At 45.3% G+C, this 14,721-nt stretch overlaps 1 protein-coding gene across 1 annotated transcript in view; it reads left to right on the top strand.

Annotated features, from left to right (window-relative positions):
* ADAMTS18 (ADAM metallopeptidase with thrombospondin type 1 motif 18) overlaps positions 1-12,557 on the top strand; it is a 144,832-nt gene extending 132,275 nt beyond the window's left edge. Inside the window, exons 20-23 of the mRNA XM_073882296.1 lie at positions 832-1,017; positions 2,405-2,617; positions 4,768-4,915; positions 10,665-12,557. Coding sequence (XP_073738397.1) covers positions 832-1,017; positions 2,405-2,617; positions 4,768-4,915; positions 10,665-10,780 — 663 coding nt within the window. The 3' untranslated portion in view covers positions 10,781-12,557. The remainder of the gene's footprint in view (positions 1-831; positions 1,018-2,404; positions 2,618-4,767; positions 4,916-10,664) is intronic.
* The last annotated feature ends 2,164 nt before the right edge of the window (positions 12,558-14,721 follow it).

Here is a 14,721-nt window from a genome sequence, read left to right as displayed (position 1 = left end):
GTGCCATCCTCAATACCCATCACCAGGATAACCCATCCCCCTCCCCCCCTCCCCTCTAGAACCCTCAGTTTGTTTTTCAGAGTCCATCATCTCTCATGGTTCGTCTCCCCCTCTGCCATACTCCCCTTTTCTTCCTACCTGACAAGTTTTTAACTACTCATCTGAAAGCAAGGAGACGCTCCTCTCCCTGCCCCGCCCCCAATCTGTTTCGCGGAGTTCTTGGGAAGGGCAAGAAAGTAAGACTGCAGGAGTGGCCCATCAAGCAGGTTCATTTACAGACATTCACCGAGTACTTCTTTCTTTCTTCCCCTATAGTTAGCACAGAGCCCACCCCCCAGGCAGCAGATGGGTAGGAACAAGAATTGGACACCCTGCACCCATTTTTATCAATGTCACGGTCTCTTGCTATTTTATGTGTGCATCTATTTCTATTATACTTCCTGTCAGATGCACAATAATCCTCCTTAGCCAAGTGCCCAGACCAATTCAGGCTCGTGTCAGAGAGCAAGCCACCGTTACACCCAAAAAGCAGGCCCTGTACCATTCTCCCAGTAATCATGGGTGCTGTGGAGAGAGAACCTCATCTTCGGACCTGGGCAACCAGCAGCCCTTGGGCATTGAGATGTTGAAGGTGAAATGCTAACCTGCATTTAAGGCCTCTAGAGAGAGGAAAGATTTCTCCTACTGAGTGTAAGGGATTTTACTGGGCATTTGGTTTTAAAGCTTAAATATAGTTTGTTGACTACCTCATTAATAAGTTTTCAGCATTCACCTGAAGAAAATCATTTGAAACTAGCATGCACATGACTTTCTCCCCCCCTCCATTTCCAGTGTTCCAAGAGCTGTGGGCGAGGGGTGAGGAAGCGTGAAGTCCTGTGCAAAAGCTCCCCCACGGCAGAGAATGTCCCAGAGACCCTGTGCTCCAGCATCCCGAGGCCAGAGTCCCAGGAGGGCTGTGTGCTAGGACGATGCCCCAAAAACACCCGGCTGCAGTGGGTTGTGTCTTCCTGGAGTGAGGTAGGAGTTGCAAGTTTGTACTGCTGGCTTGTGTGTTTGAATGCTCAGGTCACCCACCAGCCCCCAGAGGCTCACACCTCCTCCTTGTTCCACACACAGAGCAGGCGCCTACTAATTATCTTTCCTTCCCTCCGAACTCTTCATCAAACCTTGACGAAGCACCCATCGCACTGAGCGGGCCCGTGCCTGGATGTGAAGGTGCACAACTCCACCCCGTGCGTGCGCATGGCAGCACGGGTAGGGGGTGCAGAGTGTTGCAGTGGGGGGTCTGTAATGCCATGAGTAGAGCTCAGGGTCCCCCAGCCCTACCACCAGGGGGAGTCTTTGTCAGGAGAGACTTTCCAGGGAGTGTGAGTCTGAAGGATGGGCAAGAATTGGGCAAGGGTGGGGTTGGGGGAAGGTTGTTTCAGACGGAAGGAGGGCGAGGGGAAAGAAGGTGAACACAACCAATACAGTGGGGTGACGGGGTGGTAGAAACCAAAAACTTCATCAGGGCCCCTGTGTTGGGGCCACTTAGCACCTAGAACAATCCACCGTAAAGCAGGCAGCCCCCCAGACAGGCAGGGCTTGCCCACTGGGAGATGCTGTGATTGGAACAAAAGAGGAGTGTTCCAGGGGTGGAAAGAAGCAGAATCTTCTTGAGTTCCTAAGGGGGCCATTGTCACCTTTGGGCATATGTGGGTGGAGGGGAGAGGGACCCGTAAAGATGTCTCCTGGATTTCTGGCTTGGGAAACTCGGGTGCATGCACAGCCAGAGGAAATGTGAGAAAAGGAGCCCAGCCTGAAGTCTGTCCCAGTCACTGATGGGAAGGGTTCTCTGCTCTGGAGGAGATTGTAGTGCTGGGAGGAAGACAGAGGCCGGCACGCAGAAACAGGTCAATAGTGGGGACGGTACGGTGCAGGGGAGGCAGGGCTTCTAGCCCAGCAGCCCCTGGGTCTGGCCATCCGTGTCCTTTTATTCCATCTAAATGATAAGTAACCCACATAGCAATGCATCCACCTCTCTTCCCAACCATTTTCTTTGAGATGTTATAGCCTAATGGCTAAATGCACAGGTGAATCAGATTTACCTCCATTATTCACTCGGGGTGTGACCTTGAGCTAGCTGCTTACCCCAGCAGAGCCTCACTGCTGGACAGCGCCTCATTTTGCCTCATTTCATGGTGCTGACAAGCTCTGAGATGCTGGGACAGTTAATCAAATTCTCCAGCCTTTGGTTTCTTCGCAGTAGCATGAGGGACATGGTTGCCTTGTCTTTAGGATTCTTGAGTACCTGTGGTTCACCTGCAATGATCCCATTCCGAGAATTTCACTTGGATGGTGCATCTGCTCAGCAGACTTGACTGTGGAGCTCTGCACGCCTAACGCCCCCCTTCTTGGCTCCTAGTGTTCAATGACCTGCGGTTTGGGTGTGAGGAAGAGGGAGATGAAATGCAGCGAGAAACCCTTCCAGGGAAAGCTCATCACTTTCCCGGAGCGAAGGTGCCGCAATATTAAGAAACCAAACCTGGAGTTGGAAGAAACCTGCCAGCGAGGGGCTTGTCCCGCCCGTCCGGGCTTCAGCGTGGCAGCGGGATGGTATCCATCACCATGGCAACAGGTGAGCACCCTCAGATTTCTGTGAGATTCTCAGGACGGGGGCAGCCCACCAGCGCCTGCTGTGGGGGACCCGTCCAAATGGAAAGACCGGAAGCTCAGGTCCGGAAGGCCCAACGACTTGCGATCTTTGGCCAGCTCCACCACCTGTGTGGTCCTGGGCCGCTTCCGTCATCTGTGAGCTTCAGCTTTTACAGCTAGAAAATCAGGATGATAAGGTCTCAAAGAGCTGATTTTTTTTTTCATGAGCACCTAAGATAATATAAAGCACTTAGACCAGGCTGGTCACATGGTACCAAATATTCACTCTTGCTTCTGCTCTCAAAATCCCCACGAGAGTCTTGTATTTTACCAACATTGCTCATAGTCTTGACTCCTGTGGTTTTTATGTCATGTTGCTGAATGATGTAATAATGCATTTGTTGAAACTGCCTTGTTCGTGGGTACTTTTGTCCCTATTTCGTAGAGGAAGCAGGGAAAGCTCAGAGTTGGTCACTTCAGGTAAGGACCCCCCCACCACCAGCTCTTAAACCCACTAGGTGTTTGCGGCACCCTTTTTCTCAGAAGACTTGGGCAAAATTTTGGTTTCACTGGTTCGGTTCTGATTTGGCTGGGTTGGTGTGTGAAGCAAAGTCTGAGAGAGAAGTTGTGTTGTGGTCCTTTCCAACCAGCAGATGTCAGAACTCACTGCCCACCCCATCATTAAACACAGGGGCTGGGTGGGGGCATGTGCAAGCACAAATGTAGCTCTGTAGATTTGTGTCCACGTCAGTACACGTACATACACACAATGTAGAACGTGTGTATTTATGTGTCTGTATACACCGATGCGTGCCTACTATGTATTTGTAAGTACACCGACATACACATGTATATATATCATGCGTGTGCCTGTGTGTATTGGGGAGGATCTGAGAACTAAACCATGAGGAAAAGCAAAGGAAACTAGTGTGATTGTGTATCTCTAATTGGCTACATGCTATTTACATCACTATGGACTTCTTTTTCAAATTTTATCAGTCTTTTTTTAAGAGTTTTGGAAATTGCTTCATTTTAAGACTATTTAGATCAGGTATCAGCAAACAATTGCCAGCAGGCCAAATTTGCGCCCCCCAAGTCCCGCCTATTTTTTTGTAAATAAAGTTTTATTAAAACAGAGCCATGCTCTTTGGTCTACATATGTCCAGGGCTGCTTCTGTGCTTCAAAAGGCAGACTTGAGTGGTTGCAATAAACATACATGGCCCACAAACGTGAAAATATTTACTATCTTGCCCTTTACAGAAAAAGTTTGCCAATTCCTGGTTTAGATGATAACAGTCCTACAGCCCTAATACCTGTAGTTCTTGGCATTAAATCCAAAACTCATGTGTTTTCCATCCCCGCATATTTTTTCCTCCCAAATACCAGTCCATATAATGATGCTTGTCTAAGATGAACACTTCACCTATCTGCAATAAGAAAAATAAGAATTATGTGGTGAATTTTTAAAAGCAAAACAAAAAATCAATGTAAAGGGCTTTTTTTCCTGATATTTCATTTATTCTTTTGTTATGAAATATCTTTATGTGTCTGGAAAAAATACAGTTGATAGTCCTTGTTAGTCATCTATTTTTTTTTTTTTTGATTGAACAGCGAAATCATTGACTTCTAGGAAGCACCACACCCACTGTGCCAACTCAGAATTTAACTCAGAATTTGGCCAGGCACCGAGGGTGGGATTCCAAAGCTGTCTCGGAAGTATTATTTCTTCCCTGCCCTAATTCTGAAGCATCCCCCGCCCCCCACAACTGCATCTGCAGAGATTATCTGGAATTCTTTAAATACTGTGATGATTTGTTTGGCGTCCTTATGGCAGCTTCTGTATTTCTGGAAGCTCTCTTCTTTATGAGTTCACTGAAATGGAGACACTCTCTCTGGGGCGAGATAGATAGCATTCACCTAAGACCCCCTTCTAATCAGATCACATGGCTGTTGTGTATTAGACTGTGGACGTGAGCACACATGCCGGGCTCTGGCCAATCCCTGCTTCATCAACAGGGCACCCGGGTCATGGCATGAAGCCTGGAGATCCCTTCTGTATGACATCACTGACCTCCAAAAGGACAACCTCCAGTTGAGTGTTGCTGACTCTTAGCTCTTTCCCTTTTCTGCAGTGCACGGTGACCTGCGGAGGGGGTGTCCAGACCCGCTCAGTCCACTGTGTTCAGCAGGGCCGGCCTTCCTCAGGCTGTCTGCTCCATCAGAAACCTCCAGTGCTGCGAGCCTGTAATACAAACTTCTGTCCTGCTCCTGAAAAGAGAGGTAATGTGCCCCCCACACCAGTTTTACTAGTCTTCAGAGAATTTTTCAAAAACCTGTTTTTGAATTTTTCAAAATCCTGTTTGGTTGTACAGTTGATTCCTTGCAACAACTCCAGGGGGTGCCATTCACACCACTGTGTGAACCGTGCTCTGCACAGGTGCACAAGGCACAAATCAGGGGTGGTTTCTGCTCAAAATGATCTTCTTGTTTGCACACCTATGCAGGGAACATTTTATTCTATGGTAAGGCTTGTTAGCCATTAATTCTTATTTGAAAGGGGGAAATAGTCATTTTGCAAGTCCATTTTTTAACATTGTTTTAGTTAAATAAGATAATGAAAAAGTAACCACCATGTGCCAGAGATTACACTCATCAGTGGGAATGCAGGCATGAAGGGGAATTGTCCCGGAACTCACATTTTAATTGGGGAGGCAGGTAAGTTGCAGTCAGTCCGTGAATGTACATCGTCCCAGGACCGCAACCTTATGTGTTTCCTGAGTTACAGGCCATTCTAACAAAGTGTAGCATGTGCTGATGGGAAAATGGGAAATCGAATTATCTGAGTGAACTACACTGTGTTTCACTAGCCCAACTTACTTCAAAGTAATTTGACCAACACCCCAGGAAAAGTCTGCTCCCCCTAATCAGATTTCCTTGTGCTAAAGAATTACGTTCCACCATGTACCTGCTGCATTTTCTTTTCATCCAAGCACGGCTTTTCCAAGACTGTTTGGTTTCTTACCCTGTGCTTTCCAATCTGTGCTGAATCAGATTCAGGACTTTGACTCACTGGCGCTCCTTGTCCCTAGCACTTCACGTGTCTAAATTGTTGCCCTTGTTTATCTGCATCTTAGAGCCGTAGCTCCAGGTTCTGGGCAGGGGTTTTCCCTCCTCTTCCCTCTCTCCTTCCTTATCTGAGGCTTGCACGAGATAAGAGAACTAGTAATACAGCCGCTGCTCAGAGCCACATCACTTACAAGGCAAAGCTGGAATTCTCCAAACCTGCAGCCTTTTTTGGCAGAAAGCTTATGGGGGAAGAAATACACATTTTGAGCAAGTGGTCATGTACCTGCAAACTGTCTCCTCCTTTCTTCCCCCTTGGTGACTTCTCCTTCCCCCCTTCAGTCAGATGGCCCCAGACAAACCCACACATGCCAAGAATCAGAAGTACAGTCCCCCTAGGTACTTTGAGACAGGCTTAAGGACAATGGCCGACCATGAAAATTGCTCAGCTGTATCTCCTGGGTAGGAGCGCTAGGTGGGGAGAGCCAAGACACATGTTAGATCCAAAATGGGGAGGGGAGGCCCCTTGGTGTTACTATTTTGTTCATCCAGCACCCCGCCTGGCACACCGTAGATGCTCAATACGTGTTAAGTGGAAGACTGTGTGTGAAGTACCTTGAGGTTCTTTACTTCCTTCAAAGCCAGGTCACTAAGCACCTGCTGTATATCCCTAGCATTCTTCTAGAGATAAAAGAACAAGGCAATATCCTTTTCTTAAGCTACAAGGAGTCAGTGTCCCAGAGGAGGAGGAAGATACGACAACAGATATGAGTGGTGGAGTGTTACCAGGGTTATAATGGAGGTCAGTTCTCCATGGGTTGCAGGGAGGGGGCCAGTGAAAGACGGTGGTATGAGAAAGGGTTATTAGAAGAAGGATGTCTTTCCATGCCTCTTGAGTAAGGTCTCGTTTATGAAGAGGAGTAAAGTAAGGCAGATATGAAAGACAAGCCTGCGTATTTCTTCTTGGCCAAAATGGGGTCTATGGTTTTTACAAGTTGGAGGCCTCCTCCCGCTTCTTCCGTTCCCATCCCAAATGCAGGGGGAGTGGCCTGCCCAAATTACTGCTGGCTTAGTCTCCCTTCTTAGATCATTGGCAGGGTGACCACAGGTGGAATTGGAGTGTGTTTTCTAAGACTGGGGTTTCTACAAGCATTAGTGGGCAATAAGCAAACCCCTGGTGCCTTAGGGAGGAGCTCTTGGAATGTTCTGAGACTCCCGTGATTGGCCCATGGCCAGGCTTTTGAGGCACCATCTTCCTGTCCAAGAGCTCAAAGAAGACAGTTCTGCCCAGATTGGCATCATCCTGTCCTGCAGGACAGCCACGTGGGTGTGCCATCCCTCAGACCCCCACCCATGCTGGAAACCAGTCTAGGGCCCTCACTTGATGCCATCATCACTGTGGGATGCTTTACCTGGGTCTTCATCGGATCTCCACTTTGGGAGAACATCCTATGAGCCGGCATTGTGCATATTTTATGTGTAAACCTTCTTCAGAATAGAGGGAGGCCTCGGGCAGTGACATCGCTCATCACTGTATTGTGACTGGTTGTTGACATAGTCGCAAAGAAGCCTGGGTTGCAGCCTAGTGGGATTCAGTGGGGGATAAGCAGCACCCAGTGTGAGTTAAGTTTACTCCTCATGGAATCTCACATCCTCACATGGAGAGGGGGCGGGATGGGCAGTATTGTACAGCGGGAGGAGCAAGCGCTCTGACGTCACCAAAAGGATTTGAGTCCACACGCTACCATTTACTGGTTTGCGGCCATGGGCACGCTTTTAAACTATTTATAAAATGGAGAAATAATGCTTACCTGAAAAGGTCATTGAGAGCTAAGTAAGATGCTTCAGTTTTTCCACATTTAGTACTTACCGTGAACTAGGAACTGTTCTGGTGTCTGATTGTAGATAGAATAGTGAACAAAATGCACAAAGTTTCCACTTTATATCTGGAAACAAAGAAGCCAATCAATAAACATACAATGTCAGATAATAAAGTAGAAAATAAAACCAAAGCAGGGTATAGAGAATGAGAATGAGGGATGAAGACAGGGGTGGGAAAACTGGTTCAGGTAGACTAGTCAGGCAAGGGTGATGTGATATTTCAACAGGGACCTAAAGATGACCTAAAGGAAGGTGAGCTGTGTGTATGTATCTCGAAGGAGAGTGTTCCTGGCAGGGGCAACAGCACATGCAAAGACCCTGAGGTGGGAATGTGTGAATCTGATCAAGGAACAGCAAGACCCCTGGAGTCAGATGTCTAAAGGGGACAGGGGTTAGGTGATTAGCTGCAGCTGGTCCTGGAGCCGTTTTCAGTCTTTGTAAGGACGTAAGATTTAACTCTGAGTGCTGGAATCTGGAAGCTGATGGAGAGCTTGGAGCAGAGGGGCAGTGGGATTGGACTTGTGGGAAGATCCCCGGCAGTTACACAGAGAAGAGTGTAGGGGCCCAGAGCGGCAGGAGGATTTGTCCCTTCTTGGTTGGGAGGAGGTTCCCTTCAGAGCAGCGGCCATAGTGGGAGAGGCTGGGTGCTGGTATATTCTGAAAGTTGAGCTCGTGTATAATATTTGTCATGTGTTTGCACGCAGGATGTGAGGCAAACAAAGAGGACACCAAGGTCACCCTCAATCGCGCACCTAAAATACACGACTGACGACAGACGCTCAAATCACCAGCCATTAGTAATCATTAGAATAACCATACCCAAACACAGTGCTCATCTTGATGGCACAGTGATACACCTCCCTTCTCCTTCCTGACTTAAAGTTTGCTCATAGCAGAAGCTGCAGAAGCCAGCTGAAATCCCATTCTTAACGCAAAAGGAGTAAGTGTTGATAGAGCAGCCCAGTTCGGACCATGGCTTTAGTGATCTGTTTTTATCCTGATGCAGTATTTCCACTGCATCAATAGGATAATCCCTGCAATTTAAATAGAAACTGATTCAGACGTACAATCTGATTGATTAGGCTACGTGCTAATTGGCTGGGATAGAAGACACTGTACAAGTATAAAAAATAATTGAAGATGAAAATATAGATATATAGATACATAGGCAAACAGTTTAGACGGGTGTTCATCTCACGTCTGACTTGTATCTTCTCCTGGGGCCCCACCCCTACCCCCATGATGGGCCACATCAGTACACCTTCTTCTAGATGCTCGGGGCAAAAAGCTGATCATCCTTACTGATTTTTCTTTTCTCTCTCATACCTTTACCAACCTGTTAGAAAGTTCTCTAGACTATATCCAGGAGTTATTGAAAAGAAAAAAGAATGATCTTAGTTCACCTTTCTACCCAAGTTGAGACGTTGTAGGTTTCATATTGGTTGTTTCAGCCATGAGGGTTCCAGGGAAACTTATTTTTTCAACAAATATTTCTTGAGCAGCTACTTTGTGACAGGCATTAAGCCTGAAAACAGTAGGCGAAACCTCTGCTCTCAAGGATTTTCCATTCTAGAGAGGAGCCAGACAGTAGGCAGCACAGAATAGGATGAGTGCTGATAGACCCAAGGTAGAAGAATAAAGCAAGGTGGAGAGTAGGGAGCAGGGAGTGTTTTCTGGGAGGCCACAGAGCACACTGCTTGTATGGGGGAGTGTGGGAAGGCCCTACTCTCAGTGACCTTCGAGCAGAGACTTAAAAGAAGGGATCTGGATGTCTGGGGGAAGCTACAGTATGCCTGGCATGGTAGGGCATCTGCCAGGGGTCCCATGTGGGGGAGGGGATGAGAGGAGGAAGATGAGGTCAAACAGAAGTGGGGGAACCAGATCCTAGGGCCTTGTCGGCCTCTGTAAGGACTAACCCTTTCACTCTGGGTGGATGGAGGGGCCAAAGGGAGAGTTTGGGGCTGAGACATGACATGAACTGGCTTATCTGTTCAAAGGATCAGTGGGGGTACTATGAGATGGGTGGGGCGCTGTATTTTAGGCGGAAGAACCAAGGCAGGGGAAGGAACTGCAGGCAATTCTGAATCACAAAGAGGCAGGATTCAAATCGATAGGAGAGCTGAGAGCCTGGCATGCCATGTCCAAGGGCACAGAGCAGAGCTACTTAAGGATAATTTTGGAAGGGGGTGGGTGGGGTGCCTGTGGGCCATAGGGGGCGTTGGGCAAAGTGAAGGTAAAGTGACTTTTGAGCCTTGCATAGAGGAAGGGGAAAACACTTCCCACCATGAATGAGAAGACTTATTCATGTGGAGGGTAGACCATAAATTACTTTTGAAGTCAAAATTCCTTGAGATTCCAGTAAAATGGCTAAGGCCCTGACTCCTAAAATGTGCACTGAGGTTTTTATAAAGAAAATCTTACATACAATTTCACATGCCTTCTCTGTCTAGTGAGGCCCTTCTGGGTGAGAATCCCTGATGTACAATGTTCTGCTTCCGGTCCATAATCCCATCTGTCAACAAAAGAAGTCAGGACTGGTGTTGACTTAAATTCACTCAGTTGCAAATTGGCTAGGAGATTTATTTAAATCGACCTGGAGTATTGCAGCTGGGCATCAAATGCAGGGGTGCTGACTCCCGATATCTTGGGTCTCCTGTTCCCCAAAGTAAGGTTCCGTGGACCAAGCAGCAGCAACAGCACCTTAGCTCTCACTCCAGACCCTCTGAATCAGAAGCAGTGGTTTATCAAGATTCCCCACGGGACTCCTCGCATGCTATGCTAGGGGAGGAAGATGGTGGCTCCCAGGCTATCGGGAGGATCAGACATGAATCTCTGGCTGGATCTGACATTTTCTTTTAACATCCACTTTCCCCCCTCCCTTTAACATTTAGCTAAGGATCTTAATCCCTTTTGATGTCTTAATCCTGCATCCCCAACCCTCCCAACAAAGTCCTAGTGTGTAAGGAGCAGAACAACTCAGAGGCACAAGGCAGGTGCATTCAAGGTCTTTGACCCGGAGGCTCTCACCTTAAGAAAAAGGCTAAGCTTCCTCCTAAGGGGTGAAATATTTTTTCTCTCACTGCAGAGGATCCATCCTGTGTAGATTTCTTCAGCTGGTGTCACCTAGTTCCTCAACATGGTGTCTGCAACCACAAATTTTATGGTCAACAGTGCTGCAAGTCATGCACGAGGAAGAGCTGATCTAGACACCCTCCCCAACACCCGAGGGCCAGGCTGTTCCCTCTTGCCTCTGGAGAGACCAGCGATGATTCACATTGAAAGCTAAACCCTGCAGACCAGCCATGCACTGCAGCAGAATCTGTGGAGCTGGCTCTCGAGGACAGACAGGCTCCCTTATCCACTTCCCCAAAGCACATGGTACTCCGAAGCACTTGAAAATGGGAAGCGAGCACAAAATGGACTTCCAAAAGAAAAGACAAAATAACTTTGATTTGCACTGTTACAACGAAAGAAGTGATGAATCACACTGACAGACGTCACATTTTCATTTTGACAAAGTGAGAATCTGGTCAATGTTGAGAGACTCCCCCTTTGAACTTCAAGGGTTCCATGGCAAAGACATCTGTGTCAAAAAGGTCCTTGAAGACTTCGGGTCAAAGACGGAGCCTTGGAGCCATCAAATATGGATGGAACCCATTGCCTGTCTGTTACGTGGAGCTCCCAGTGTGCCTGACACTGTGGACAGCCCAGAGTAGCAGTTACCCAGGAAGCCAAATGGTGCTCATAACTGTGCTTGCTGCTGGACTAGCAAGCTTCATGTTATGTTTATCTAGTGTGCGTGTGTTGTTTTCATTATTTTGTTTAGAGTATATTCTGCTTCTAGAGAGTCTCCAAGACTAAAATTCACAACTTGAAAAGTATTCCGAGGAATATTCTGAAAACAGGGCAACATGGACTATTTGAGATCTGCATTTAATTGAAACTCAGACTCAAAATAAAAGCCCACAAACTCACATAAAAGGCAAATGTTGATGTCCTACACAGTACATCAACCTTGTAACTTTTGGTGCTAACTGAACAAGTCCACGGGAGCCTCTAGTCTGCTCTTTGGGAGTCAGAATTGGTGAGATGTTCATTTCTGGTAAAAAATCTAGGAGGAGCTAAATAGCAAAATAGCAGTGTTTTAAAAGAGAGTAGACCGTCATTTATAAGGCTCCCTACATACTGTCAGAACTGCTTGGAAAATTAAAGACCACTTGTGGTTTTTTCCCTACCAACTGTCATGTTTAAATTTTCCCTAAGATTTAGTTAACAAGAAAGAAACAGTGGCAATAGAAAAACCCATCTTGCTAATATTAATATATCATAATAAGCCAAGATCCTTTGATGAATAAGAATATTTTATAATCTTTCAGATGATATTTTCAGTCATCAGAAGCCAGCTGTTGATAGGCACTAATGAGCTTAAAATTGTTCTCAATTGGAAAATACCACACTATTTTGCCAAAACCAAAGTAACTTACAAGACTGAGTCCTTCTGTAATTTTTTGAGATGTGGTTAAAAAGGGCATATTTATGTAATTCTACTCTATTCCTCAATTTCTTTGATGAATGTAACCCAATTTTACTGCTTTATAAAGTCTCAATTCAAACAGGGATTTGCCAGCTCAGCACAACCAACTAGACAGTGGTTTGTTAAATTTAGAGCATCCTTTGTTCCCATTCTAATTAAAATCATGCATTCTTGAATCTCAGAGAAATAATGATTAGAATAGTCTCTCAATCCACTTGGCTTGGCCTAGAGTAGTGGCCATTTTGTCATCAGAAACACAGCTCCACATCACCCACCCCTTTGCCCTCTGAAAAATTGCAAGTTATTTGTTTCTTTATATAATGATCATTTTATTATTTTATGGAAAAATTAATTTATTAATAGCCTATTATGTGTTCTCACTTGCTTCTGTAAGTGATATTAATTCTGAGGAAAAATGTTGAATAAAACAATGGGTTATAGAGAAAAGTCAAAATATATGTGTAATATTTAATTATTTTATAAGTTTTATAATAAAGTGTTCTGTTTCTTTATCTTTGAAATTTGTTAAGTTCTTGAATAAGGTAGAGGTCAGTTACTTCCAAGATCATTTAACTGTATAAATGTTGATTAGGAATCTCAGTACTTTCTCAATGAAAAGTTGGGAAGATAAAATACTCATTAATTGATTTTTCTGGCTTGTGTCTGAGAAAATTAGAAACCACCAAAAGTCGGGGTGAGATGGAGGACATATTTAGCATCTTACAGAGATACAGAGTTATTTTTTCCTGCTCTAACGCTTTGTCAACATTTATGGAAATCACCCAAGTTAGATAAACCTATCATAAGCGTCGCTGGCTTTCTCCTTTATTTTTTCCATTTGAATGGCATTCTGGTGACATCCTTTTGCAAAAAGGAAGAGGGGAGGGAGAAAAGGAAGAAAAAACAAGTTAAAAAGCAATTGTTTCAGGTTTTCAAAATTTGGAATCCTCAGACCAGTAGAGAATAAAAACAATCTGGGCAAAGTCAGTCCAGTTGACTTGAATATATAATATTTTCCCCTCCACATGTGCTTATATATATGTACATGAATATGTCCTATATGTGTGTGTGCGCGCATGTGTATATATGTGGATCATTTATGCAAGCAGGTCTTTAAAATATATTTAAGAGGATTTTTATATGAATTGCTATTTGGCAAAAAAAAACTGGTTAAGAATGAAAAATAGAATAGATGGCACAAAAAATAGCAGAAGAGAAGGTATCCGTGTGCCTTTTGGTGATAAAATGTTAATGACAGCCATCATATATTTAGTGTTTGGTGTTTAATGGGTGCCAGAGACGGTGCCAAGTTCTTCATGTATGTTACTTCTTTTAATCCTCTCAAGACTCTAGTTAGAAAGATACTATTTTTTTTTTAAGATTTTATTTATTTGACAGAGAGAGAGAGAGAGAGAGAGAGAGAGAGCGCAAGTAGGCAGAGCAGCAGGGAGAGGGAGAAGCAGGCTCTCCGCTGAGCAGGGAGCCCGATGCGGAACTGGATCCCATGACCCTGAGATCATGACCTGAGCCGAAGGCAGACGCTTAACCGAGTGAGCCACCCAGGCGCCCCAGAAAGATACTATTTTTTTCCCTTTGCAGGTGAGGACTCTGGGATTCTGAGAGATCACATTTTTCATCCAAGGTAGCCGTAAAAGTGAGCTCCATAAATAATATAAATATTTAAATTGTTCATTTTAGTTGAAAATAGTCACTATAATTGGTTTACAGAATTCCTAGCTGGAAAAAAATTCCCCAGCGAGAAGAGGGTTGCTGTTCAGAGCTCCTCAGGAATATTCAGTTTTGCATGACTAAGCTTAAGATCAAGATGGAATTTTCTCGTAAGATTTTTATCCTTAGTGCTAAGTTACATTTGTGCATAGAAAAGGAAAATTGTGTCTATTTAATTGTACTTTTCTGGATAGACACTGAGAATCATGGTATAAGTGACTTTGGTTCAAATCGCCGTGTACTGAGAAACCATCAGGAGCAATATCCAGAATATGTTTTTCTGAATGTGTTCAGTTATTTGTTTCTGCCAAGTAATGGCTAATTGCCTTACCCCTGCACACAGCCACCATCCTGGTCGAACGTTATGAAGCCATACGTCCCAGGTATGGTTGTTTACCTAAAATATGTTTAGTGAGGGGCAGAGTTGAGTTCACAATCAGGTCATTTAGTAACAAGAAGTGATTTATATAATTGTTAGTTGTTTTAAGGGATAAAGAGGTTGAAAATTGTTCCTTGCATCCTAACTGGGATGAGAAAGAGGCACTAATGTCTAGGAAAAGGAAACCCTAGAGGCCATGTCTCCCCAAGCCCCCTGTTTCTTTCCACCCCTCTTGCCTTCTTCCTTGCATCGCCTTGGCCTCCCCTTTCAGGTTGTCTCTGCCCCATACAAGTTAGGACATCACCTGATACTACCTTGCATTGCACCGCAATGCCCTTACCACATGTCAGAAAACACCAGATGAGCATTTGGTGCTCCTTACCCCTCCATCTTACCGCTCATGGACTTTCTAAACCAAGTGCTCAGTACAGAGGGGCACTGTATAAAGTTAACCGTCAGAGCCCTTGAGCGATGGTCTTTGAAGGTTAACCAGGACCAGAG

This window comes from Callorhinus ursinus, unplaced genomic scaffold (assembly GCF_003265705.2).
Source record: "Callorhinus ursinus isolate GAN/ISIS: 27379988/994484 unplaced genomic scaffold, GSC_fseal_2.0 scaffold46, whole genome shotgun sequence".
NCBI lineage: Eukaryota > Metazoa > Chordata > Mammalia > Carnivora > Otariidae > Callorhinus > Callorhinus ursinus.
This window is presented reverse-complemented; position numbering and strand designations above follow the sequence as displayed.